This window comes from Candoia aspera, chromosome 1, assembly GCF_035149785.1.
Source record: "Candoia aspera isolate rCanAsp1 chromosome 1, rCanAsp1.hap2, whole genome shotgun sequence".
NCBI classification, from domain to species: Eukaryota; Metazoa; Chordata; class Lepidosauria; order Squamata; family Boidae; genus Candoia; species Candoia aspera.
The window spans coordinates 213162640-213187494 of NC_086153.1; the positions used below are offsets into that span (position 1 = coordinate 213162640).

The 24855-nt window shown below is 43.1% G+C and overlaps 1 protein-coding gene across 2 annotated transcripts in view; it reads left to right on the forward strand.

Moving 5' to 3' along the window:
* The window catches only part of NCKAP5 (NCK associated protein 5), a 612885-nt gene that overhangs the window by 271068 nt on the left and 316962 nt on the right, over positions 1–24855 (forward strand). For both annotated transcript variants that reach the window (XM_063288715.1, XM_063288716.1), the window contains one exon: positions 24566–24699. In XM_063288715.1, coding sequence (XP_063144785.1) covers positions 24566–24699 — 134 coding nt within the window. The remainder of the gene's footprint in view (positions 1–24565; positions 24700–24855) is intronic.

Sequence of the window (24855 nt, forward strand, 5' to 3'; positions counted from 1 at the left end):
ATTCAGGGATGTCAGGATCGCTGTTTAAGAGGATTCCTGAAGTCCAGCCCTCAGAGTTCGTCTAAATTGTAGAAGAGGCAGTCAACCTGGCAAGTATTACCTGGATGGGCTTGAGAGAGGGGTTCCTCTCTCTGAAATATGCTCTTCCATGTTTTGGTTGGGCACCAGCCATGACTCTAGAAGAGGGGAAGGAGGTGGCTATTGTCATCTACAAGTAGAAGCTTTGCCCCTTGAAACAGATAGGAGACCCTCTGGTTGAAGTTGTGTCTTGGGGAACAGTTGGGATTGTTGCTGGTGCCTTCCTTGCTGCACAGTGACAACCTTGTCTGACCCCCTGGATTCCATTGCCAGGCTGGTTTTGGAGACCCCAAGGCTGCTTGTCCTTAGGGACTTCAATTTACCATCAAAAAATGTGGAATTTGGGACATTTCAGGAGTTCGTGGCTTCCATGGCACAATGGACCTATCCCAAGTTATTGAAGGCCCAATGTATACCAGGGCTCATATTTTAGATCTGTTTTTTGTCTCAGGCAGTTGTGACATGATCAGGATTTGGAGGACAGTTTCATCAGTCCATTGCCATAGTCAGATCACTCTCTGATTGCTTTTTGGCTTGCCAGGGTGATTCTCCCACACAGAGGGGTAGGACCTGTTAGATTCTCCACCCCAGGCTACTAGTGGACCCAGATGGGTTCCAGAAAGATCTTGGGTGTTCCTTGAGGGTGGTTCCACTGAGGTCTTAGTTGCCACTTGGAATGAGCAGGTGGCTGGGCCCTGGACCAGATTATGCAGCCTCTCCCTGTGCACTAGTTGTGCCCTTTCCTGGACTATAAGGCCCTTCAGACAGTCCTGGTTACTGGTTACTTCTGGGTGCAATTCAGGGTGCTAGTTTATCACCTGTACAGTCCTTCATCACATAGGGCCTGGCTATTTGAGGGGCTGGCTGTCTCTGGTTGTGACTGTCCATCGGGTGAGATTGGGCAGAGTGGTGTGGTTCAGGCCCCATTGATTAAACAGTGTTACTTAGTGGGATCCAGAAGGTGTGCTTTTTTATCATGGTGTCTGTCCTCAGGAATAATGTCCCCCCAAAGATCAGGATGGCTCCCATCTGATGGTGTTCAGAAGCTATTAAAACCTGGCTGTTCTCCGGGGCTGTAGGGCAGGATGAAGGTTGAGCCCCTGTTAGATGGGGGCTTTTGGGTTTATGTTTGTCTTTGGGCCACTCATGATCTCTTTTTTTTGCCTTTGGCCTTTTTTACTTTGTAACTGCAAGCTGCCCGGAGTTGTTGGGAATCAGGCGGCCTACACAGTGTATAGATAAAAAAAAAATAAATCGGAAGAAGAACCTAAAAGACAAAATGGTAAAGTTCTATGTCAGATTACCTCTTGAAAGTCTTCCCTGCATTCAAAGAGAATATGAAACTACTCATGTGTCATGTTCACTGTTTCAATGTACAGTATACATCATAATGTTTCACATGCCATGGTGCTGACACGTGTTTATGGTGGGAGGGAGCTGCTGTGAAACATTGTGCCAAGCTCTGTATCTGTGGAATGTGTTTGGGCTATGTGGTCTACTCAAGGACTTTTCCCGCGGACCATCAGGAGCCATTAGGAGCACCTGGGATTGTGAGCCTGAGAAGATTCTACGGGGGGAGGGATCTCGTTTGTACTGAGGGTTTTTTAGTTTGCATTTGGCGCGCTTTTTCCATTCTCAGTTTTCTTTGTGATCCTGCATACTATTCTTCAATAAATCAGATATCTTTATGAACCTGGTCATGAGTCTGATGGTGTTTTAGGATAGGCAATCATTACATAAAGCTGAGAATCACCAAAGTTGTACCGTTAGCTCCTGCCAAGATTAGTTTCTTGTGAGGGAAAACAGTTAACGATGGCCAAAGCCAAACCCACGACTGGGAGACTCGAGGAGCCAACTAGCTTGATGCCCGAGTCAATGGTCAGGAGCGAAGAACGGAGCCTCACCCCAAAACCTTCAGCTTCATGGCGGCATTCGAGTTCCAGCCTGGAGGGAGAGGGTTCCGAAGAGGGGAGAGCACCAAAGCAACCGGCACCCAGCGAATCGCCCGCAGAGTTGATCACCTGGGATGAAGTGGGAGAACCCCAGCCAGGGACGTCCTGGGCATCCTGGAAGTATCGGTTCCCACTGGCCCCAAATGGAGAATCTACCACGGTATCAGAAGGGAGTCAGCCTAACGCACGAGGGAGGGAGGAATCTCAAACCCCTGAAAGGCTAAGAGTGGTAGAGGCCAAATTAGAATCGATGGAGTACATGCTAAAAGCCCTGTCTCTGTCATGGCGGGGGGGGGCAACCGAGGTGCGAAGGAGATTCCAGCTCCACGTAATCATCCTCCATCCCCTCACCCGGACCACCAGCAGAGCGGGGCCGGAGACGAAGCCAGGATGAATCTCCACCCCGCAGAGCCCGTCCATCAGTGTCCCCACCCCGAGACAGGCGACCTACTGTAACCTGGGGCCCAACCACTCAAGCAGCTGCTAATTCAGCTCCAACAGGAGTGGGGGTGAAAGACTTTTCTGTCAAGTTTGATGGGGATCCAACTAAGTTGTCTTTCTTCTTCACTAATGCTAAAAATTATATGAAACAGTTTGGACCCTTCTTCCCTTTCGAAGAGGCTAAAATAACTGCCATTGCCACCAAGCTGAAGGGATGAGTAGCTGATTGGTATGTTCAGTTAAGCGAGGCTAGCTCCCCTGAGCTTGAGGATTTCGAGGAATTTATGTGGGCGTTAAAGCTGCATTTTGAAGATCCGCTAGCCAAAGCAAGGGCTAAAAGGGCACTGAAGGATCTTAGCCAGGGCCAACTGTCTGTAGCTGATTATGCCCTGAAGTTTAAGGCTTTAGCTGGGAAAATTACCAACTGGTCCCAGTCTACCTTAATAGAACGATTTAAAGAGGGACTCAATAGGGATGTCCTGCGGTGGGCGTTATGCAGAGACGACCCAGAGACATTGTATGAATGGATCTGTCTGGCCGGCAAGGCTGAGCATGCCCAGCATACCTACATACAAACCAAACGACCTGAAAAGCCACCAGCCACCATGAGGGGACCCCGAAGTGCCGCAACTTCTGCCCGGCCAGGCCGCAGAGCCTGGGAAGAGGAGAGAGATCGGCGCTATGCGAAGGGTCAGTGTCTCCGATGTGGAAAGGAAGGACACCGAGCAGCTGATTGCCCAAAAGTCAAGGCTGGAGACCGAGCGGGCAAACTGCCGGCCAAATCTCCACCCTCATCACGGAGGATGACGGCAGCCAAGGGGGCGGCCGATGCTGAAGAAGTACCCTACTTCTCAGGAGAGGTTGAAGATGACTCTAAGGAACTGGTGGGAAACGCCAGCCACCTGCCTTGAAAAGCACCTGCGGGCAGGTGGAGGAGGATGGGCGCGAAGATGCTATGGTGAGTGCTGACTGTCCAACTCTAGCAGTAAAAGTGAAATTGGGCTCCAGCACTAAGACTACGGAAGTGGACTCTGGGTGTTCCAGGTGTCTGATTCACCCTGATCTGGTTGCTGCTTTGGACCTGCCTATCTTTCCCCTCCAGCAGCCTCTGATCTTCACACAGTTGGATGGTTCAACGGTGGGGGGGGGAGCGGCAACCCATTTCACTGGAACTGTCGTGATGCAAATGGGCAGCCACTGGGAGTCTTTAAAATTTGTAGTGGCACCTGTTGGCAATCCCTTGGTAATTCTGGGGATTCCCTGGTTGACCTATCGAAGCACATATATAAACTGGGAACACAGAACTCTGACTTTTAAGGATGGGTTTTACCAAGCCCCTACAGCGGAGAGAGCTTCACGTGCAGGGGTGGGAAGGGCTGCAATTGCCACGCCGTGCCTTAGTTTGGCACATTTAGAAGGCTTGCCAGATCGATACCAAGACTTTGCAGACGTCTTTGGGGAAATGGAAGCAGATCAGCTACCCCCCCCCCCATTGAAAAACTGACTGTGCAATAGAGTTGGTTCCCAACGCTCAATTGCCCAAGCCAAAAATTTATCCAATGACTCAGAAAGAGCTTGAGGCATCGCAGGACTTTATTGACAAAAATCTGTCAAGGGGGTTTATTGAACCTGCAAATTCCCAGTTGGGGCCCCTGTGCTTTTCCGGGAAAAGAAGGATGGCATGCTTAGACTTTGTACGGACTATCAGGGGTTAAATTCCGTCTCGATCTGCAACAAATATCCTCTGCCACTAATGAAAGACATGTTAGCCCATTTGTCCAAGGGTAAGATTTTTTCCAAGCTCGACCTTCGTGAAGCCTATTTTCGCATCCGCATACGAGCTGGAGACGAATGGCAAACTGCTTTTAATTGCCCATTGGGTTCATTTCAGTATGAAGTCCTCCCTTTTGGGTTAGCAGGGGCGCCTGGGGTCTTCATGCAATTGATTAATGAAGTGTTACATTATCATTTGTTTAAAGGGGTCCTGGTTTATTTAGATGATGTTCTCATTTACACTGAAACCGAGGAGGAACACGAACACCTCCTCAAACAGGTGTTAAGCAAGCTTAGAGATGCCAAACTCTATGCCAAGCTTTCCAAATGTGACTTTCACAAAACCCAACTTGACTATCTAGGCTATAGGGTATCTGACACCGCCCCTTTGTGGTCCAAGTTGATGCTTCTGACTTCTCAATTGGGGCTATATTGTTACAGAAAGATTCTGAAGATCACTTAAAACCCTGCGCTTATCTGTCCAGAAAATTTTCTGAAACGGAATGCCGGTGGCATGTTTGGGAAAAAGAGGCTTTTGCTGTAAAAGCTGCTTTAGAAGCATGGAGTCACCTCCTGGAAGGTGCTAAATGCCCTTTCGAGGTCTGGACTGATCACAGAAATTTGGAAGCCCTCCGCACTCCCCGGCGTCTCAGTCCTAAACAAATTCGCTGGGCTCAATTTTTCAGTCGCTCTAACTTCCAGTTAAAATTTATTCTGGGAAAGAAGAACTTTCTGGCTGATGCTTTGTCACGTTTGCCTCAGGACTCTGACCACATGGCAGATATAGTTGGGACTGTTCTCACTGAACCACAACTGGGCTTGGTTGCTGTCACCCGCAGCCAGACCCATGTGCAGGCAACCCAGCCCCCAGCCCCCCCGGGAGGTGGAAAATGCAAGTTCCTTGTCAGTTACAAAAGGACTTTCTCCAGGCACTGAAATCTGACACTTGGTTGCTAGCTAATAGAGACACTGTTTCTTTTGAAAATGGTCTGGCCTGGATGGAACACCGCCTTTATGTGCCTGACACTTTGAGGGCTGATGTTTTGCAGCGTTCCCATGATGACAAACTTGCTGGACACTTTGGTTTTGTCAAAACCTTGCATTTGGTTCGCCGTCAATATTGGTGGCTGACCTTAAGGCATGACGTGAAAGACTATGTTGCTTCCTGTCCTGTTCGTGCCATGTCAAAACGAAAAGGGGGGAAACCACAGGGACTTCTGCAGCCAGTGGCCAGCCCATCCTGTCCCTGGGAGGAGATTTCTATGGATTTTATTGTGGACCTGCCTCCCAGTCAGAAGAAAACTGTCATTTGGGTTGTAAAAGATTTTTTCTCCAAACAAGTCCATTTCATTCCATGTGCGTCCATCTCGGCCCTGCAACTGGCACGCCTCTTTCTCATCCACATCTACCGTCTCCACGGTAGCCCCTCCCATTTGGTCAGCGACCGCGGGACACAGTTCACTTCCCAGTTTTGGAAATCATTTTTAAAATTGATTGGCACCAAACAGGCGTTGTCCACATCGTCGCATCCTGAGACTGATGGATCTACAGAGGTTTTGAACTCTACCCTTGAACAATTCCTTAGGGCATACATAAATTACCATCAGGACAACTGGGTTGACTTGTTACCCTTTGCTGAGGTGGCTTACAACAATGCTGTCCATCAGAGCACTGGGAATACCCCTTTTTGTGTGGTTTCTGGTCATGACTTTGTTCCCGTCCCTGAGCTGCCACAAACCCCTCCCCAGTCCTGTTCTGCCTCTGACTAGGCTGTTCAGCTGGCTGATTCCTGGCCAGTGATTCAGCAGGCTTTAGCTGATGCCCAGTCTGCTTACAAATTCCAAGCCGACAAACGCCATTCTGTGCAACACGATTTCAAAATTGGGGATCAGGTTTATCTTTCTACCAAATTCATAAAATCCCCACAGCCCTCAAAAAAGCTTGCTCCCAAGTTCATTGGTCCTTTCCCTATTGTTGGTATTGTCAATCCAGTTACTGTTAAGTTGGACTTGCCTCACAATTTGAAATGCTTGCACCCTGTTTTCCATTGCAGCCTTCTCAAGCCTGTCCACCACTCTTCCCACTGGCACCCCCAACCTCCTCCTCCTGCTCTGATCATGATTGATGGGCAACAACACTTTGAAGTCAAGGAGGTTGTTGATTTTTGCAAGCTTCGAGGCACCCTCCAGTACCTGATCCATTGGAAACACTTTCCTCATCCTGAATGGGTGCCTGCTCGCCACATTAATGCTCCTGATTGTAATGGTTGCCTATTCTGACAAACTCAGTCTCACAAGCAGGTGCTTAAGGATAACTGGTTTATTGAAAGAATAGTATGCAGATACAAAGAAAGCTGAGGATGAGCAAAAGCGTGCCAAATACAAACTAAAAACCCTCGCTTCAAACCCGGTTCCACCCTCGCTCGCGCTTAGCAACCACCCCCTCCCAGGTGCTAGCAACCGTTGCCCACATCGGCCTGAGAAAGTAACCTTGAACACATTCCATAACCCAAACATACATTCCACAATTACAGCAAGGAGATTACAGCCTGGCACGGCTGGAAATTTCCACCCAGCAAACACGGATCAGGAAAGTGACATGCGAAACATTACGATGTATTCAGAACATTGGAACGATGAACATGACATGCCGCCCCCCTTAAAAAACAACAAATTAAGGAGCAGGTTTAGCAGGATATGCAGCATGAAAACGGTCAACTAAAACGGGAGTGAACATCGCAGGCAGCAACCCATTCTGGATGAGGGAAATGTTTCCATCGGACCAGGTATTGCAAAGTAGAACAAAGGCGTCGAGAATCAAGAATCTCCTGGACTTCGAAGTGTTGCTGCCCATCAATCATAATGGGAGCAGATGGTGAGGGTTGTGGGTGCCAGCGATCAGATTGGTGGAAAGGCTTGAGCAGGCTGCAATGAAAAACGGGATGCAAATGTTTAAGATTATGAGGCAAATTTAAAAGTAACAGGATTAATTTGAGCCACAATAGGAAAGGGATCCACGAATTTTGGTGCCAACTTTTTAGATGGTTGGGGTGATTTAATGAACTTTGTGGAGAGGTAAACTTTATCCCCAACTTTGAAGGGTGGCTGAGGTGCCTGTTTGTTGTCAGCATGGCGTTTGTAAGCAGCTTGAGCATCGGCGAGAGCCTGTTTGATTTGAGGCCAGGAGTCCCCCAGATGTGCTGCCCAGTCTGCAGGGGAAGATGGAGGAGACATTGGTCGTGGCAGCTCTGGGATGGGCACAAAATCCCAGCCAAAGACAATGTGAAAGGGCGACCGACCAGTGCTCTGATGCACTGCATTGTTGTAGGCGACTTCAGCGAAAGGCAGGAGATCAACCCAATTGTCTTGTTGATAGTTAACAAAAGCACACAGATATTGCTCTAGTGTAGAATTAAGCGCCTCTGTAGATCCGTCAGTCTCAGGATGCGACGCAGTGGAGAGCGCCTGTTTGGTACCCACCAATTTCATAAAAGCCCGCCAAAACTGGGAGGTAAATTGTGTGCCTCTGTCAGTCACCAAACGGGAGGGGCTCCTGTGGAGCCTGTACACGTGTACAAAAAAGAGGCGGGCAAGCTGCTGGGCTGAGGGAATGGAAGCGCATGGAATAAAATGGGCTTGTTTCAAGAAAAAGTCCTTCACAACCCAAATCACAGTTTTCCTCTGGCTTGGAGGTAAATCAACGATAAAATCCATAGAGGTCTCCTCCCAAGGGTGAGAGGGACTGGCCACTGGCTGGAGCAACGCCTGGGGCTTACCAACCTTCCGTTTTGAACCAGCGCAGACAGGGCAGGAAGCAATATATTCCTTAACATCTCGCCTTAGTGTTGGCCACCAGAATTGGCATCTAACCAAGTGAAGTGTTTTGACAAACCCAAAATGTCCAGCCAGTTTGTCATCATGGCAACGGAGTAAAATGTCTTTGCGTAAAGTCTCAGGCACATAGAGACGATCGTTTTTCCAAGCAAAACCACGGTCAAAAGTAACAGTGTGTAAATTTGCTTGCAACCAAGTGTCAGATTTCAATTGGGAAAGAAACTTGTTGCAAGTCTGAGGGAACTGGCAACCGTCCGGGACGGGGTGAAATTGAAGCGTCTGGCTGTTGCGCGCGAGTCTGGCTGCGGGTCCGTCCACAGTGTACCGACTACATCAGGTACAGTGCTGGAATCCTGGGGTCTGCGGGAAAGTGCATCAGCCAGAAAGTTTTTCCTTCCCAGAATAAATTTCAATTTAAAATCAAAACGGCTGAAGAATTGAGCCCATCTGATTTGCTTTGGGTTGAGCTTACAAGGTGCACTGAGTGCTTCGAGGTTCTTGTGATCAGTCCAAACCTCGAAAGGGTGGGTAGCCCCCTCCAACAAATGGCGGCAAGTGTCTAAAGCCGCCTTGACAGCAAAAGCCTCTTTCTCCCAAACGTGCCACCGCCTTTCAGTCTCAGAGAATTTACGGGAGAGATAAGCACAAGGCTTCAAACATCCCGACTCACCTGCCTGCAGCAGGAGCGCGCCAATGGAGAAATCAGAGGCATCCACTTGCACCACAAATGGCTTGCTAGGATCGGGACGCTGTAGAATGGGTTCTGCTGTGAATAGCTTTTTAAGCTGGTCAAAAGCCACCTGGCATGCGGGCGTCCATTTCAACAACGCCCCAGGATTCTTTGCCCTCCGTGTATCCCCCTGGCCTTTAGTTTTTAGTAGCTCAGTGAGGGGCAACGCTATCCCCGCGAACCCCTGGATAAACTGGCGATAATAGTTCACGAATCCGAGGAAACTTTGGAGCTGCTGACGCGTGCGTGGTGGCTCCCATGCTAGAATGGCTTCAATCTTAGCTGGATCCATTTCAATCCCCTTGTCTGAAATTCTATAGCCCAAATAGTCAATTTGGGATTTATGAAAAGCACATTTGGACAATTTAGCATACAGTTCAGCCTTTCTCAACTTGCTGAGCACTTGTCTAAGCAGTTCTATATGTTCCTCCATGGTTTCAGTATAGATTAACACATCATCCAAATACACCAAGACCCCTTTGAATAAATGGTCATGCAAGACCTCATTGATCAGTTGCATAAACACTCCAGGCGCCCCCGCCAGACCAAAAGGTAACACTTTATACTGGAAAGAGCCCAAAGGACAATTGAAAGCAGTTTTCCATTTATCCCCCTCCCTTATATGAATGCAGAAATATGCCTCCCTCAGGTCCAACTTGGAGAATATTTTACCTTTTGCCAGATGTGATAACATGTCTTTGATTAATGGGACGGGATATTTATTTAATATTGAGACTGCATTCAATCCACGGAAATCTGTACATAATCTCAAAGTCCCATCTTTCTTTGGTCTGAATAGAACAGGAGCACCCACTGGGGAACTGGCTGGTTCGATAAAAACCCTGGCTAGATTTTTATCGACAAACTCTCTTAGCGTTGCCAGTTCCTTCTGGGTTATAGCATAAATTTTTGGCTTAGGCAACTTTGCATTAGGGATAAAGTCTATGGCACAGTCAGTTTTACGGTGCGGCGGTAGCTGATCCGCTTCCTTTTCGCCAAACACATCTGCAAAGTCTTGGTATTGTTCCGGCAGTCCGTCTAGCGGACTAGTAAGGAGATGTGGAGTTGTAGCTGCTGCCCTCCCCACCTCGCCGCTGTCCAGTTCATCCCCCTCAGGGGCTTTGTAGAATCCATCTGCAAAAGTCACAGTCCTGTGCACCCAATTTATGTGTGGGTTTTGCTGAACAAACCAAGGCATCCCCAAAATGACAGACGGACCCCCCACAGGCGCTACCACAAAAGGCAGTTTCTCCCAGTGGCTTCCCATTTTCAATGCCACCATCCCTGTGGAGTGAGTCACCGGTTTCCCCCCCGCTGTAGATCCATCCAATTGGGTGAAGATCATGGGCCGTTTCAAAGGAAACGTGGGTAACTCCAACGCAGCTACCACGTCAGGATGCATTAAACACCATGAGCACCCCGAATCAACCATAGTCCACACTTCCACGGTTCTTGTCCGTGATCCCAATTTCACCTTCACTGTCATGGTAGGGAAATTTCCACTCACCGAGGCGTGATCGCGCCCTTCCTCTTCCACCTGCCCAGCGGCGCCCTTTAAAGCAGGTGGCTGGCGTTTCCCACTGGTTGATTGCAAACAGCCTCCTCCTCATCCTCAAAGAAAGGGACTTCCTCAGGTTCGACCTCCGCCAGCGCCGCCTTCATCTTCCTTGGTAGGAAAGGAGATTTTCCAGATGACTTTCCTGGCCGGTCTTTGGTCTTTCCCTTCGGGCATGCCGCTGCTCGGTGCCCCTCTTTTCCACACCGCAGACATTGCCCTCTCGCATAGCGTCGCTCCTTCTCTTCCTCCCAGGTCCGCTGGCTGTATTTCCCTGGAGGAGCCGAGGTGCGGGACCCTTTACTGAATCTCCCATATCTCATCGATTTTCGGTGGGCAAACGTCTCTAGGGCATGCTCAGCGCTGCTCGCCAGCTGAATCCAATCATATAGGGTTCTTGGGTCCTCACGCTCCAGAGACCACTTCAGAACCTCAGTTTCCAGTCCATCCTTGAACATCTCCACCAGCGTGGATTGGGACCAATCCTCCACTTTCCCCGCCAGTGCTTTTAATTCCAGCGCATAATCCACCACGGATCGTGACCCTTGGTATAGTCCCTTTAATGCCCGCTTCGCTCTTTCCTGAGCTAGCGGGTCTTCAAAATGTTGCCGTAACGCCCACAGAAATTCCTCGAAGTCTTCTAACTCCAGAGCGTTCGATTGGCACAGCTGTACATACCAATCGGCCGCCCTCCCCTTCAGCTTGGTAGCAATGGCATTTATTTTCCCCCGCTCTGACCAGAACCCCTGTTCCCAATCCTCCATATAACTGTTAGCATTATTTATGAAGAAGGACAATTTGGCAGGGTCCCCATCGAACTTTACTGTGAAGGGTGGGGGTCTTGCAGTTTCTGGTCACTCAGCCCTTTGTACGGCCCCTAGCGAGCGCCTCTCCGCCGGAGGGGACCTCGAAATTGTCACCCTCGGGCCCCTCTCCTCTCCTTGACGCCGGACCCTGCTTCTCCCTCTGGGGGATGGTAGGGGTGACGGTGAGGGGGAATGCTTACGGTGGGACCCTTCCCTTCCTTTTTCAGGTGACCCCCATCCCATTGACATCTTCTTCAGCATGAATTCAACCGAATCTAATTTTGCCTCCAACACCTTTATACGATCAGGGGTGGGGGACCCCTCAGGCGCTTCCTTCCTGACCACCTTGGGTGACAGCGGGTACCGCCGCTTCCAGGAGGCTTGAGCCACCCCAGGGTCCGATTCCTCCTCCCAAGTAAGGTAGTCACCAGCTGAAGTACTGGTCGTTTCGGGTACTTTTTGACATCCCTCCTTTTCCTTTGAGTTGGGGTTGGGTTCTGCCCGGACCCCCGGAGCGTCACTGCAGGGTACCTTCTCCGCTCTAACCACCGTGGAGTTCAGTTCCCCTTCGCTCGATGCCTCGCTCTCCATCTCCTGCAATCACGGTTCGTTCCTCGCTAGCGCTCCCCTTCACAGATGAATCTGGATAGGGGCTAGCGGAATAAAGGTTTTGAGATTGTCAGCTTTATGTAATGGTTGCCTATTCTGACAAACTCAGTCTCACAAGCAGGTGCTTAAGGATAACTGGTTTATTGAAAGAATAGTATGCAGATACAAAGAAAGCTGAGAATGAGCAAAAGCGCGCCAAATACAAACTAAAAACCCTCGCTTCAAACCCAGTTCCACCCTCGCTCGCGCTTAGCAACCACCCCCTCCCAGGTGCTAGCAACCGTTGCCCACATCGGCCTGAGAAAGTAACCTTGAACACATTCCATAACCCAAACATACATTCCACAGTTACAGCAAGGAGATTACAGCCTGGCACGGCTGGAAATCTCCACCCAGCAAACACGGATCAGGAAAGTGACATGCGAAACGTTACGATGTATTCAGAACATTGGAACGATGAACATGACACTGATTTAGTTAACCGTTTCCACTTGGCTTACCCTTTGAAACCTGCCGCTTAGAGTTTTCTTTCTTTTGGGGGGGCGGTATGTCATGTTCACTGTTTCAATGTACAGTATACATCGTAATGTTCCACATGCCATGGTGCTGACACGTGTTTATGGTGGGAGGGAGCTGCTGTGAAACATTGTGCCAAGCTCTGTATCTGTGGAATGTGTTTGGGTTATGTGGTCTACTCAAGGAATTTTCCCGCGGACCATCAGGAGCCGTTAGGAACACCTGGGATTGTGAGCCTGGGAAGATTCTACGGGGGGAGGGATCTTGTTTGTACCGAGGGTTTTTTAGCTTGCATTTGGCACGCTTTTTCCATTCTCAGCTTTCTTTGTGATCCTGCATACTATTCTTTAATAAATCAGATATCTTTATGAACCTGGTCATGAGTCTGATGGTGTTTTAGGATAGGCAATCATTACATCATGTGCAGCCTATCTGCTCTTTCAATAACATTACCACACCAGATGGGACTAAGTGAGCTACCTCGTAAGTTTAGGTCACCCAGGCATCATGACAGTGAACTGGATTGGATGCAGTATTCGCGTGATACGTGAAAGGCTTGTCAGTTTGCTTTAAGTGCATGGTCTCTTGTGTGGAGTCCATACAGATGCCTGTATAATTCCATCAGCACTGAAATAGCAGAGATTTAACTCATTTAATGTAGATGGGGTACAAGGCTGCACTAGACGAATGAATAACTGACATTTGGTATTTCTGTCTATAGTACTATACCTAATGTTCTGTTGTGATTGGCATCTCCAGATACTACTTTTAATTTGAAATCAGAAATGCTGTTTGTGTATAGACTTGAAAGCGTATACAGAGAGATTAAAGAAAATGCTCTGAAGCCTCTTGTTTAAACCCAGAGAAAATAATCTGTTCCCTATTTATTCAAGCCAATTTTGAATTTGACATGATACAAGAATAAAATACTTGTCTTGTCTAGCCATCCCAGTAGGTATACATTCATCCATTTTCCCCCTGATATTGCAGAGGACTAGAACAGCTTGACACACTTCCAAAACTTGTAGGTAATTTTGATGCTTCATCCTAAAATACAGCATGGTTTCCACAGAGGAACTGTTCCTTAGAGAGCTATCTGGATGGCTCAAGCACTAGTATAACATCAAAAGAATGACATCTTATAAAGATGTGTAATCCATTCCTAGTTTATTAGGTACTTATTGGTGTTAGATATCACTGAAACCTTTTTTAAAGCTTCTACCAAGTCATGTGGCTTGCAGTGTTTTATTAATCTTAGAGCTATTTGCTTTAGTTTTCTAAGTTGTATTTGTTTTCTGCTCCTGGCACAGTGATTACATTGATTGATCTTCCAGTGACCAGTAAAAAATGGGCCTGCTTTTGAACAAGGTTGTACATTTGGTGCAGGAAGATATATTCTTAAAACATATATTTCAAATGTATAGTTGCTATAGAACAATATCAATTTATTGCACTGTTTAATGATACATTATTATTAATAGTTATGTGCTACTTCTGATTCCATAAGTATCCATCTCAAATGTAAAGCAATATCCAGTCATATATATCCTGTTTTTTTTATTGAGCATAATCAAATGTTTACATTATAAGACCTCTGACACAAAGACAGATAAGTCTTTCCTGCCCTACTGCACTCCTGGTACATGTTTGATGCATCCTGATGCTTATAATGCAGCAGGGAAGTTATTTTGAAAGTTAACAGAAGAACTGTTGGTGCTCAAGACCTATGTACTATAGTGTATTAAGTACTGTAGTCAATCAGGGATAGGAATAAGAGCAATTGTGAATGACTGTGAAAGATTGCAGCCAAGGAGTCAAGAGCAGGTAATGGGTGAAAGAGAATCAATACAATTTGAACGGGATTTCTTGAAGCTAGGTCTCTAGACCCCTGCAGGAGCTGCTTCTATTAAGTGGCTGATTCTTAGTAGAACCTACTCCGTATTGTACATGCGCTTATGAACGAATTGATGGTTTTTCAAGGACTTTCTGTTCTTGACTGAATATATCAGGATGAGACCAGGCCTTGTGGAATCATAATTAGTTTGATAAAAGAGCAAAGCTTGCTAGTATCTAATAACAGAGAATACACACTATAACTGGATCAAGGCAGAGATGATTTATTTTGCTATTGATTTAAGTTTATCTATCTTATTTCTGAATATTATACTTTCATATAAATTATCTCTGGCTTAACTTCTTTTTCAGGTTTTATTTCATCTCAAAAACTTTTCATTATGTTTAATTTAGGGAAATTAGATTTCTTTAATTAATGCCTCTAGAAGCTATTAGAAGCTCAATTACATTTGCAAATTCATTTTTGAGTAGCTTTGTGGTTTTAAGATAAAAAAATTAATTATTTGAGTATACGAGCATTTTTGCTCATTAAAATGGTGCTTTTTTTTTTACATACTTTTTATGAGGCACATATAGTATACAACTTCAAGTATAGAATTAATTAGGCTGGAAAGTCAGTTTGAGTTTTGGCCCCTTGCATTACAGATGAATAAATGGAAAATGTTTTGTGATCAGAAAATGGGTTTCAAAATTGCATACCTTCATTACTGGTGAAGAATATCCTAGATAATTTAAAAATCAGCAGGATTAAAGCTGCTGCTTCTTCTGCTGACTAGATACAATATACAGTATAGTGTGTAGTAGATTATATACATGGTACTAGTGCTTTTAAGTTTAGAGACCAGATCTCCACACAAGATAGTAAACGACAGTCCACCTAGTAGCTTCTGTTTATTAGTCTGTGGAAGATGACAAGCAGTTTTAATAGTGACTCTAGTTTTATTGGCCCCAGTTTGTTTCACATAATTAAACCACTATTTGGCAATGGTGCTTTTTCATTCTCCAAGTTTTGGCAGGATTGCACAGCTGGAGAAAGCAATGGTAAAGCTAAATGCTTGTCATTTTTTATTATTCTCTGTATTTTGACTTTCGACTTTTGCGTATATAGTGATTTCACGTGTAACAGTCTTCTAAATTTCTAACTATAGATTAATCCTCCACTTAGAAGGAAGAAAAAGAGCTACTTGACAGCAGTCATTCTGTTGCATAGCTGCAATTAAAATTGTGCCACATCGCTGGGTAAATAAAGCTAAACGAGTTGAATAAATCGGTGTCCTGCCACTTGGTGGCAGTTTTGAGCTACTGTGTAATAAAAGCGGATACTGGAAAGAGTAACAGTACTTTTAATTCACTTACTTGGGTTTAAAAGAACAGCACCACTGGCTGAAAGTATTAATCATAAAATCCACCGCCCATTGTTGCTATAATATCTAGCTAGGATCTCGTGATTTCTTTCTGGCGTCCTTTATAGACAAATGGAAGTAACATAGACAGAATTTGTTATTGCCTGCTGTTGAGCAGATTTATTTGCTAATGACATAAAACATTAGATTAATCTGGAAATTAGTTAGAACTGAAACAGAAAATATAAACCAGTGCTTTGATTTACAGATGGAAAATAGTTAAAACTGAGGGAAGGAATAAAAGAAACCATATATACATATACATATACATATAAAAATCAATCAATCAATCAAGTAATGTGGAACATCTTTGATAATGATCGATTTAGCAGAATTATGATTTGGAATAATAAGGCAATAAGCATTTTTCAGTTAAGATTCTTTGAGGGATGGGGAAAACATCTTGTTTGCCTACGGTCAAAAATTCAGAAAGCAAGTTGTTATGAAGAACACCCAAGGCAGATTTAAAAAAGGAGTGAGGAGTAGACAGTGGTCTGAGAAAGACCAACTCAAAGGAAAGATGAGTAGAGTGTGAAGATTTTGGAAATGGTCAAAGAGACTGGAAGAAAATTAGCCAAGATAATTGGCAGTGCTCTGAATGGGAAGTAGAAACATGGAATTGAAAAGGGGAAGATTCAGGGAGAGGGCACGATGTCCAAATGCATATAAAGTGCATGCAATTGGAATGAGGAAACCAAGGGATATAGGATTGTTACAGCTGGAAAAATTGTTGCTGTGCAACTGTAGCATTGTCACCTGATGTCCCTAGCAGGGAATCAGCAATCAAGAAGTTCAGTGGTAGGGATGAATATCATATAGAATGTAATTATCTATTCAATTTTTCATTTCAGGCTTTTAGATATATAAAGCTTTTGATACAGTGATTTAGCATATGCTTGAAACATTTTTTGCAAATTGGGACATTGTTAACTTAAGCCATACTTGTAGTGTCTATTGTTTCTGGGAATTTGAGGGAAGACAGTGTTAAAGGATTGCTGAAGGATACATATGGAATTTTAGAAGAATAATATCTTTCCAGTAATTGTTGTTTTCTAAATTCTCATCTTTAATCTTCATTTAATTATATATAGTAAAATGCATTTTTAAAAAGGGCTTATTCCACCTTCTCAAAGAACTGAATTTTTATAATATATTTGCTATTACTTCAGGCTTCTTAAATGTAATCTATCATATGTATGGGAAAAACAAAAAAGATAAATGTCACGTTTAGCAGTTCACTTTGGACCAGTAGTAAGCAACAGAGCCATACTAACTAATGTGTTTGAGCTTAGAGATCATATTTGTCTAATATAATAAAATGTTCTAACTGTAAGCAGTTTCATCCTTTCTTTCTCTTCCTGTTCCTTTCACCTTGAGTGATAGTTGTTCCTGCTATCAAAATCTACTATCAGGAGAGCTGCAATATGCTGCTGGGTTATTTGTCAGTGCCTGGGTTTATTTTTGTAAAGAGGTATTGATTGCAGGATAATAAATATTTAGTTTAACAGGACTTGATTAGGAGCAAGGGGCTATCTGAAATTAGATTAATTTAAATTGTGTACTGAGAGACACAATCCAAAATTCTCCTATTGTGAAAGACATGTTGTTAGAAACGCTAAATGATAGGGAAGGCATCCTGACCCTCGGAGATATTTCAGTCTCTTGAGTCTCACAATCCATTGCTTTTGCTAGGTTTGCTGATATTGATGGGAGTCAGATTTCAAAACACCTGGAAGACAACAAATTACTCTAAAACTTCGTTTAGGATATACAGGTTGTACCAAAAGTAGGCCAATCACATCATATTTTATTAAATTTTACAACTGATATTTTTTCAGAGAAAATGTTACTATACTGAGGAATGTTGAAAGGTCATGAGTCAAACAAGGAAGGAAACGTTTAGAAGAAAACATGTATTTTGTTACGTATATTTTATTACGTATAACATTCATACCAATTCTCTGGTGGAAATCATAAAGGTTAATGCTGAAAAGTGGGGTTGCAGACTTATGAATAAACACCTAACAGAGACCACGTTATCTGATCTCTCAAGTTTTACATCAATCTCTTTCTGTTTGGAAGGGATGAATGGAACATGTTTTACTATTCTTTGTTGTACATGTCAGTAGAGCAAGATTTCATTTCTTGAACTGTAAATTTTATAACTTTTTTTCATTTGTAAAATCTCCTAACATTTGGAGGCGTCTTGCATGCACCTTTTCCAAATTTGCATAGTTGTTAATGTAAATTGCCTTAAGAACCTTTTTTAAAATGCAGATTACCCTGCTTATGTTCTTTGATTTCCATAGTGCTGTATTTACTGTGACTTTCTCTACTAATGTAACATTTTTTTAAAAGGTGTGATTTATATTCAACTTTCAGTACTGGTACCTTCTTTTCAGATTTTTTTTTCCCTGCAGGGCCTCTAAAAATCAGGGAGAGAAGGATGCTAGCTAGATTTGGTTTAATGTTAACATACATGCCACTTGGAAGTCCACTGAAAGCAAAATGCCCAGATTTGCTCTCAGTGGGACCCACAGTAATTCATTTTATATCCTTACTCTTCGATATTGTGTATGTGTACATTTCTTGAATGGATGGTGTAATATAGATTAGTTATTAACTGACTTTATTGTATCTGTTTCCTTTACACTTACATTACATTAAGACAGACGATAAAGTTCTTTAACTTAAATATTCTTTAAATATGCCATATGTGTGCGTTTGATGGCTTTTACACGATCTACCGCTTTATATCAACTACTGATACCCTTTGCATACCTAGGTGAAAAATTTCTGCCAAAAGTGGAATTGCATGCTATAATGTTTTAAGACCACTCTTAAACAAAGGTTTAAATCAGATGCCTTTAAAATAAAATGATCCTGCTTGCTGTCTTTTTATGGTGCATCCCCAAGGTGGCAGTAAGGATGATCAGTGCTGGTTTTCTAGCAGTATCTTGCCAGGTGTGATGACTGCCCTACTCAACTTCCCATTACATTCGATTCATACGTGGTTAAAGTAGAAATCTCTTTAATGGAGTGTAGCATGCAGTACAGTGAAAAAGTTGTGAATAAGAGTTCCTGTGCTTTCCCCAGGTTGAACAGTCCAGTGAACCACCCCCTCCCCTTTTCGGTATGCAGCCCCCCTTTCTCGTGCCAGTTCATTCAGCTCTGTGCAGATGTCTCCAGTGGCTCTCGGCAGCCTGACCTTGAACGCCGGAGATAGTCCAAACAAGATGGTTTCACACTCCTGGCTCGCCCCCCCCTCCCACTTCCAGCAACTCACACGGTTCGGCACGTGTTGATTCCATTCATGCATGCAAGTTCGATCAGATGTTCTGGGAACGTTTGATTGGGGAGCATGGCAGCAGGGGCAAAAGTAAGCAGAACTGTTCTCTTGTTCGTATGCTCAGAGTTATGCCTCCAAAGCAAAGTTTCTTACATTAAACCTGGTGTGTGTGTGCGTGTGCGTGTGTGCGCGCATGTGTGTATGAGATACTTTTTGTGCAATTTGATATACAAAGATAAAAATAAAGAATTGGAAATTTAGCCTAAATGATGGGGGATGTGCATGCAGAACATAGGGAAAACAAGAGATTGAGAGAGATCCTATTCAGAAGGTTTCTCCTGAGGCCAAACCTCAGTGAAATAAAACTTAACCTCATTATGAGAGAAAAAAAATAGGCTGTGTTGGGTTTGTTGTTGTGAAGTGTCTTTGAGAGTCATCTGTTCTAAGCTTTCTCAGAAAACACTTGATGATTTGGGGCATGGCACTTGGAGCTTCTGAAGTCTATGTTTTTCAGATGATACAGAAAGCAGAATTTTTATGGAAAATATGCAGGCAAGATCCCTCTGTGGCTGCTTTTTTTAACCTGATTGTTTCTACTTCCTAAACTATAAGAACTTTGAATTTTATGAAAAATTATATGTAGGTGATATATTTGTAGGGGAAGATTGGGGGATATGAAAGTGTTAAGAGTAACCACAGATAAATGCCAAATCTACCCTGCAAATGACTCTTGTCAGTTTACAATAATCTGCAATCAAACATTTAGGAAGTACAGGTAGTCCTCGCTTAACAACCACAATTGGGAGTGGAATTTTGATTGCTAAGCGAAGCGGTCATTAAGCAAATCTGACCCAATTTTATAACATTTTTGTGGTGGTCATTAAGTGAATCACCAAGGTTATTAAGCAAATCACATGGTTGTTAAGAGAACCACGTGGTCGTGAAGCAAATCATGTGGTTCCCCATTGATTTTGCTTGCTGAAAGCTGTCTAGGAAGGTCAAAAATGGCAGTCATGTGACCACGGGACGCTGCGACAGTCATAAATGTGAATTGGTTGCCAAGTGCCTGAATCGCAATCATGTGACCAAGGGGGCACTATGATGGTTGTAAATGCGAAGACCAGTCATAAGTCGGTTTTTTCAGCTCCGTCATAATTCTGAACCATCACTAAATGGTTATTAAACAAGGACTACCTTTATATCAATTCTGCTTGACATGCTTTTCTATCCTAACTATGGTAGGCAAGCCTCAGCACTGGTTTAAATGGATTTATGTTTTGCAGAATTCTGGTGGTGTGAAGTACTGCACATTTGTATATTCAAAGCTCTCTGTAAGTATCATTTTCAGCATTTGCAGAATTATGAGATAGTAACAGTACATTTTAATTGGCTAATTTAATTAGGTCACTAAATTTCTTTTATGGAAATGTATTTCCCATTTTAAACATTCACACTTCCAAATATTTATGTGAGATTTGCTTCACGTAAGTCCTATCTTCTCTGCATAATTCTCCATAGTTTACAATGTGTATAGGTATTCCATTTAATCTCTTATAACCTGCCTCTAAAGACATCTGCTTATATATCACTGTCTTTAAGATCTTTTTCTAGCTTATATTTTTGGTCTCTTGGTTACTGCTATTATAAATTTATTATCCAATAAGATTTATAATGGGGTGGCTTGTACAAATAATGGCTTAATGCTTAGGAGCCTTTGTTATTCTGTAATAAAATTATATGCGTAAGATTAGATACAGTACTGTGGGTATTTCATAAAATTTAGGTTAGCAACATCAGATGTATTTGAAACTCTTGGCAGTCCATAAACAGTGCAATGCTGTGTGTATGTGTCTATGTCTGTGTGTCTGTCTGGGTCTTTGTCTGTCTGTCTGTATATACATGGCCTTGTCCATCATGAAAAGGTTAGGGCTTTAGGGGAAAATATTAAATAAACACACTATGTATGGTTTGTTTATGTAATACTTTCCCTTAATGCTCTAACCTTTTCATGATAGACAAGGGCTCATAGTTCCTACTGTTGGAGAAATGGAAGATCTTGTATTTCTCAATGGAGAAAGCAAACGCTGTTCCTGCATAGCTTTATCTATCTTGAATTCTGATGAAACAGTCTTTCATCATAGTGAGGCAATTAATAAAATGTATGTATAAATAAATACCCTTCCTTCCTGCCGTTCTTCCCTTTCTTCCTTTCTGTTCCCCTCTGGGTTTGTTTCCTTTGCCATAGTTACTCTTTTGTTTTGTGCTGTTTTTGTATTGTTCTTTGTTTTTAGATGTTTTAACAATTGTAAACCTCCCAGAGTTGCTGGGAGTTGAGCGACATATAAATTTATTGAAGAATTATTATTATTATTACTATCTTAAAGTGTATAAAAGTCAACAAAACCCCAAATATTAAAAATAGACAATTACAGTCAGTACAATGAAGCACCTTGTGGCACCTTAAAGACTAATGAATTTAACATGACCTGGTTATCTGAAGGACCCCCTATCTCCATTTGTCTCTGCCCGCCCAGAGTGGGTATGCTCCAGACCCCTCTGTTAAATGCTGCCATCTTCTCTGTGGCTGCCCCCACCCCCTGAAACAGCTTCCCCCCAGAGATACGGATGGCGCTCTCTCTCCCGGGGTTCCAGAAAGCCCTTAAAACCTGGCTCTGTTGTTAGGTCTGGAATTAATGTGTTTATTAATGTATTTCTCATATCTGTACAGTTTATCGTTTTGGTTGTTTTTGTCTGGTCTGCCGATTTATGTGTGATTATATCTGTTTAATTGTGTTTATTGTTCTGTATTTTGTAAGTCTCCCAGAGTCTGTAGGCAGCTAGAACACCTTTACTAAATTAAATTAAAATTTTGGAAATTTGGAAAATGAACTATGAATTTATTGGCCATTTTTTGTTATGAAGAAAGTTCTCTCTATCCTCTATGGTTTGAACATTAGTTTTTGTCATATTATATGTGTTTATCAGCTCAACGGTTCAGAAATATCTCTGTTGTCATTCAACAGCTGCCTTATGATTAGACACAGATAATAAGGTAATTATCACTGTCTGTGCTTTCTTCATTTCATCTTTCTTTGAACTTTCTATTTCTAATTACCCTGCTTAACCATTAGCATATATATAAAGCTTTGAGTTTCTTATGGAGTTGACTGTTCTCCATAAAAAATTAAGCCCTAATAAATTTGTTGATCTTTGAAGTTGCCACAAAACAGAAATAGCTCACTAGGTATCTGTATGTATGCAGCTATATTTTCTCTTTCAGCTTTATTTGGCCCTAAACTGCTCAGGACCCCACTATTAAGAACTTTAATTTCAGGAGATGATTCCCTGCTGTCTCCAACAGGATTTGCTAATACTAATTCAGCTCTAGTAAGGCAGGATGCATTCTCTGAAGTAGTTCTTATTTTCTGAAATACACTTACAACTGTGAGTGTTTTTTGCCAGAAATTAAAAAAAACGTATTTGTTCAGACTTTCCCCTCCATTTAAAATCAGCTGCTCTAATTACTGTCTTTTTACCTTTTAAACTGTTGGTATCATTTTGTACTTCATTTTATTCTGCATTTTATTATTATATTTATTAAAAGTGTAAACAGCTTCATTCAATTTGTTTAATGAAATCTTGTATAAAATGTTATAAATAAAATAGTAAATATAAGCATATTTTGCCACTGGAAAACAATATCTACAAATAATAGTAATAATTAAGAACAGTGTAAGGGAAATTGTACATAGTTATTTGTCCAATTCTCCTGGCTGGTATGATACAAGAACTGTTGTGTTGCCACAAACTCCTGAGTGTTCAATGTGGTGATAGTGTGGGTTTTCCATGTTTCAAGAAACTTCAGATCCTGATGCAATAGGGTGATGTGTCCTAGATATGGGTGTATTTGTTTGATCTCAAAAAATTCTGAAATTCTGTTCTGAAAAAATTAATGACACAGTTGCTTGTCATCTGATTTGAGTGTGTTCCTCTTACACACAGAAAACAAACCAGGGGCAGAATTATCAGTTTGTTAGATACATCTGCTGTTAGGAGGAACCAGTCAGTTCAGCATTTTGCTCATTCACTTGCTGGTCCATAAAAGTCCAGCCACCTTCTATTTTTTGAAACTGTATCTAAAAGCACAGGATTCCTTTATCTGCTTTCATACAGCATTTGTTTAAGGGGCAAATGGAGCTGTTCTGTTGTGAGCAATTTCTCTGTTAGAAATTTTTAAAGGTAAAGGTAAAGGTTTCCCTTGACATTAAGTCCAGTCGTGTCTGACTCTAGGGGGCGGTGCTCATCTCCGTTTCAAAGCCAAAGAGCCGAAGTTTGTCCGTAGACACTTCCGTGATCATGTGGCCGGCATGACTAAACGGAACACCATTACCTGCCCACCGAAGCGGTGCCTATTAATCTACTCACATTTGCATGTTTTCGAACTGCTAGGTTGGCAGGAGCTGGGACTAGCAACGGGAGCTCACCCCGTCACATGGATTTGAACCGCCGACCTTCCGATCAGCAAGCTCAGCAGCTCAGCGGTTTAACCCGCAGCACCACTGCATCCCTTTTTTAGAAATGTTTAGGAAATTCAAAATGTTAAAACAGTGTAAACGAGAACAGCTCTGTAAGTCAAAATAACAGGTGCGGCAGTCTCTTCTGATCTTGACAGGCCCAGCCCAAGAACTTCAGAGAATCAATCAAGCCAAACTTCAGTTTTTTATTTGTTCACACCATACAGACAGAATCTTGCCAGACTAAAGGTAGTCTACCTGCCCTAAGGGGAAATAACCTGGGAAGGCTCTAGGATGGGGCTATTCTGAACCTGTTAGTTTTCCCACATTCCATTTCTGGACTGTGTCTCCTTTTATCTTGTCCTTCTCCTTGGAATGGGCTCCTTGGAATGTGCTCCCTCCTTCCTGAGAACCAGTAGCATTACTGAAATCTACCACATCACCTCCTCCTTCAGAGGCACATTCCATAACAGATCTGATACTACCATGATGTGTTGTTGTCTTTTGGGAATAATGATAATGATAATAATTTCTTAAATTTATATGTCACCCGGCTCCCAGCGACTCTGCAATTTACAGGGCTGGTAGCCTTGATGGCTGGGAAATTATAGGTACTTCTCAATTAACAACCACAATTGGGATCAGCAACTCTGTTGCTAAGCAATGTGGTTGTTAAGTGAGATATTATGTGACCATGATAGACTTACAACCTCACTTCTGCCATGGTCATTAAGCGAATCACCTGTGGCTGTTAAATAAGACATCACATGATTGCAACTTGAGATTTTATTGCTGGATTCTCCATTGACTCTGTTTGTCTGGCTGTGAAGCATGCAAATGATGATCATGTGACTGCAGGATGCTGCGATGGTTGTAAATGCCCACTGGTTGCAAAGCATCCAAATCTTGATCATGTCACTGCAGGGATGCTGAGACGGCCATAAGTGCGAGGACAGGTCCTAAAGTTACTTTTTCAGTGCTGTCGTAACTTTGAACAGTCACTAAACAGGGCAGTTGTTAAGCAAGGACTACCTGTATGGGTTTTGAAATTTTAACCATCTGATGAGCTCTTGGTTGAAGAGGGCTGATGTAGGGTAAAGTCTTATATTATTCACCTTTTCTACATGATTGTCTTTTAACAGCAACAGCAACATAAATCTTAAGCTCCACACATTTTAGCTCTGTTTAATTTTGTCACTTTCTTTTCTTAAGCGCGAGAAGCTGGTACATGAGTTGGAGGAAGAGCGACATTTGAGACTTGAAAGTGAAAAAAAACTACAAGAAATGACACTGGAATCTGAGCGCCACAGGGTTCAAATGTGTGGACTGCAGCAGCAGTTTTCAAGGTATGCAGGATTTTTGAAATGTTACCTGATTTAAATACTTACATACATATACACACACACTTGCATACATAAACAGTAAATAGTAGTTGATATTGTTGTCATAATTGCTTTTGTTGTTATTATTCAGTCATATGTTGTTTCTGAAGTTAGCTTCAT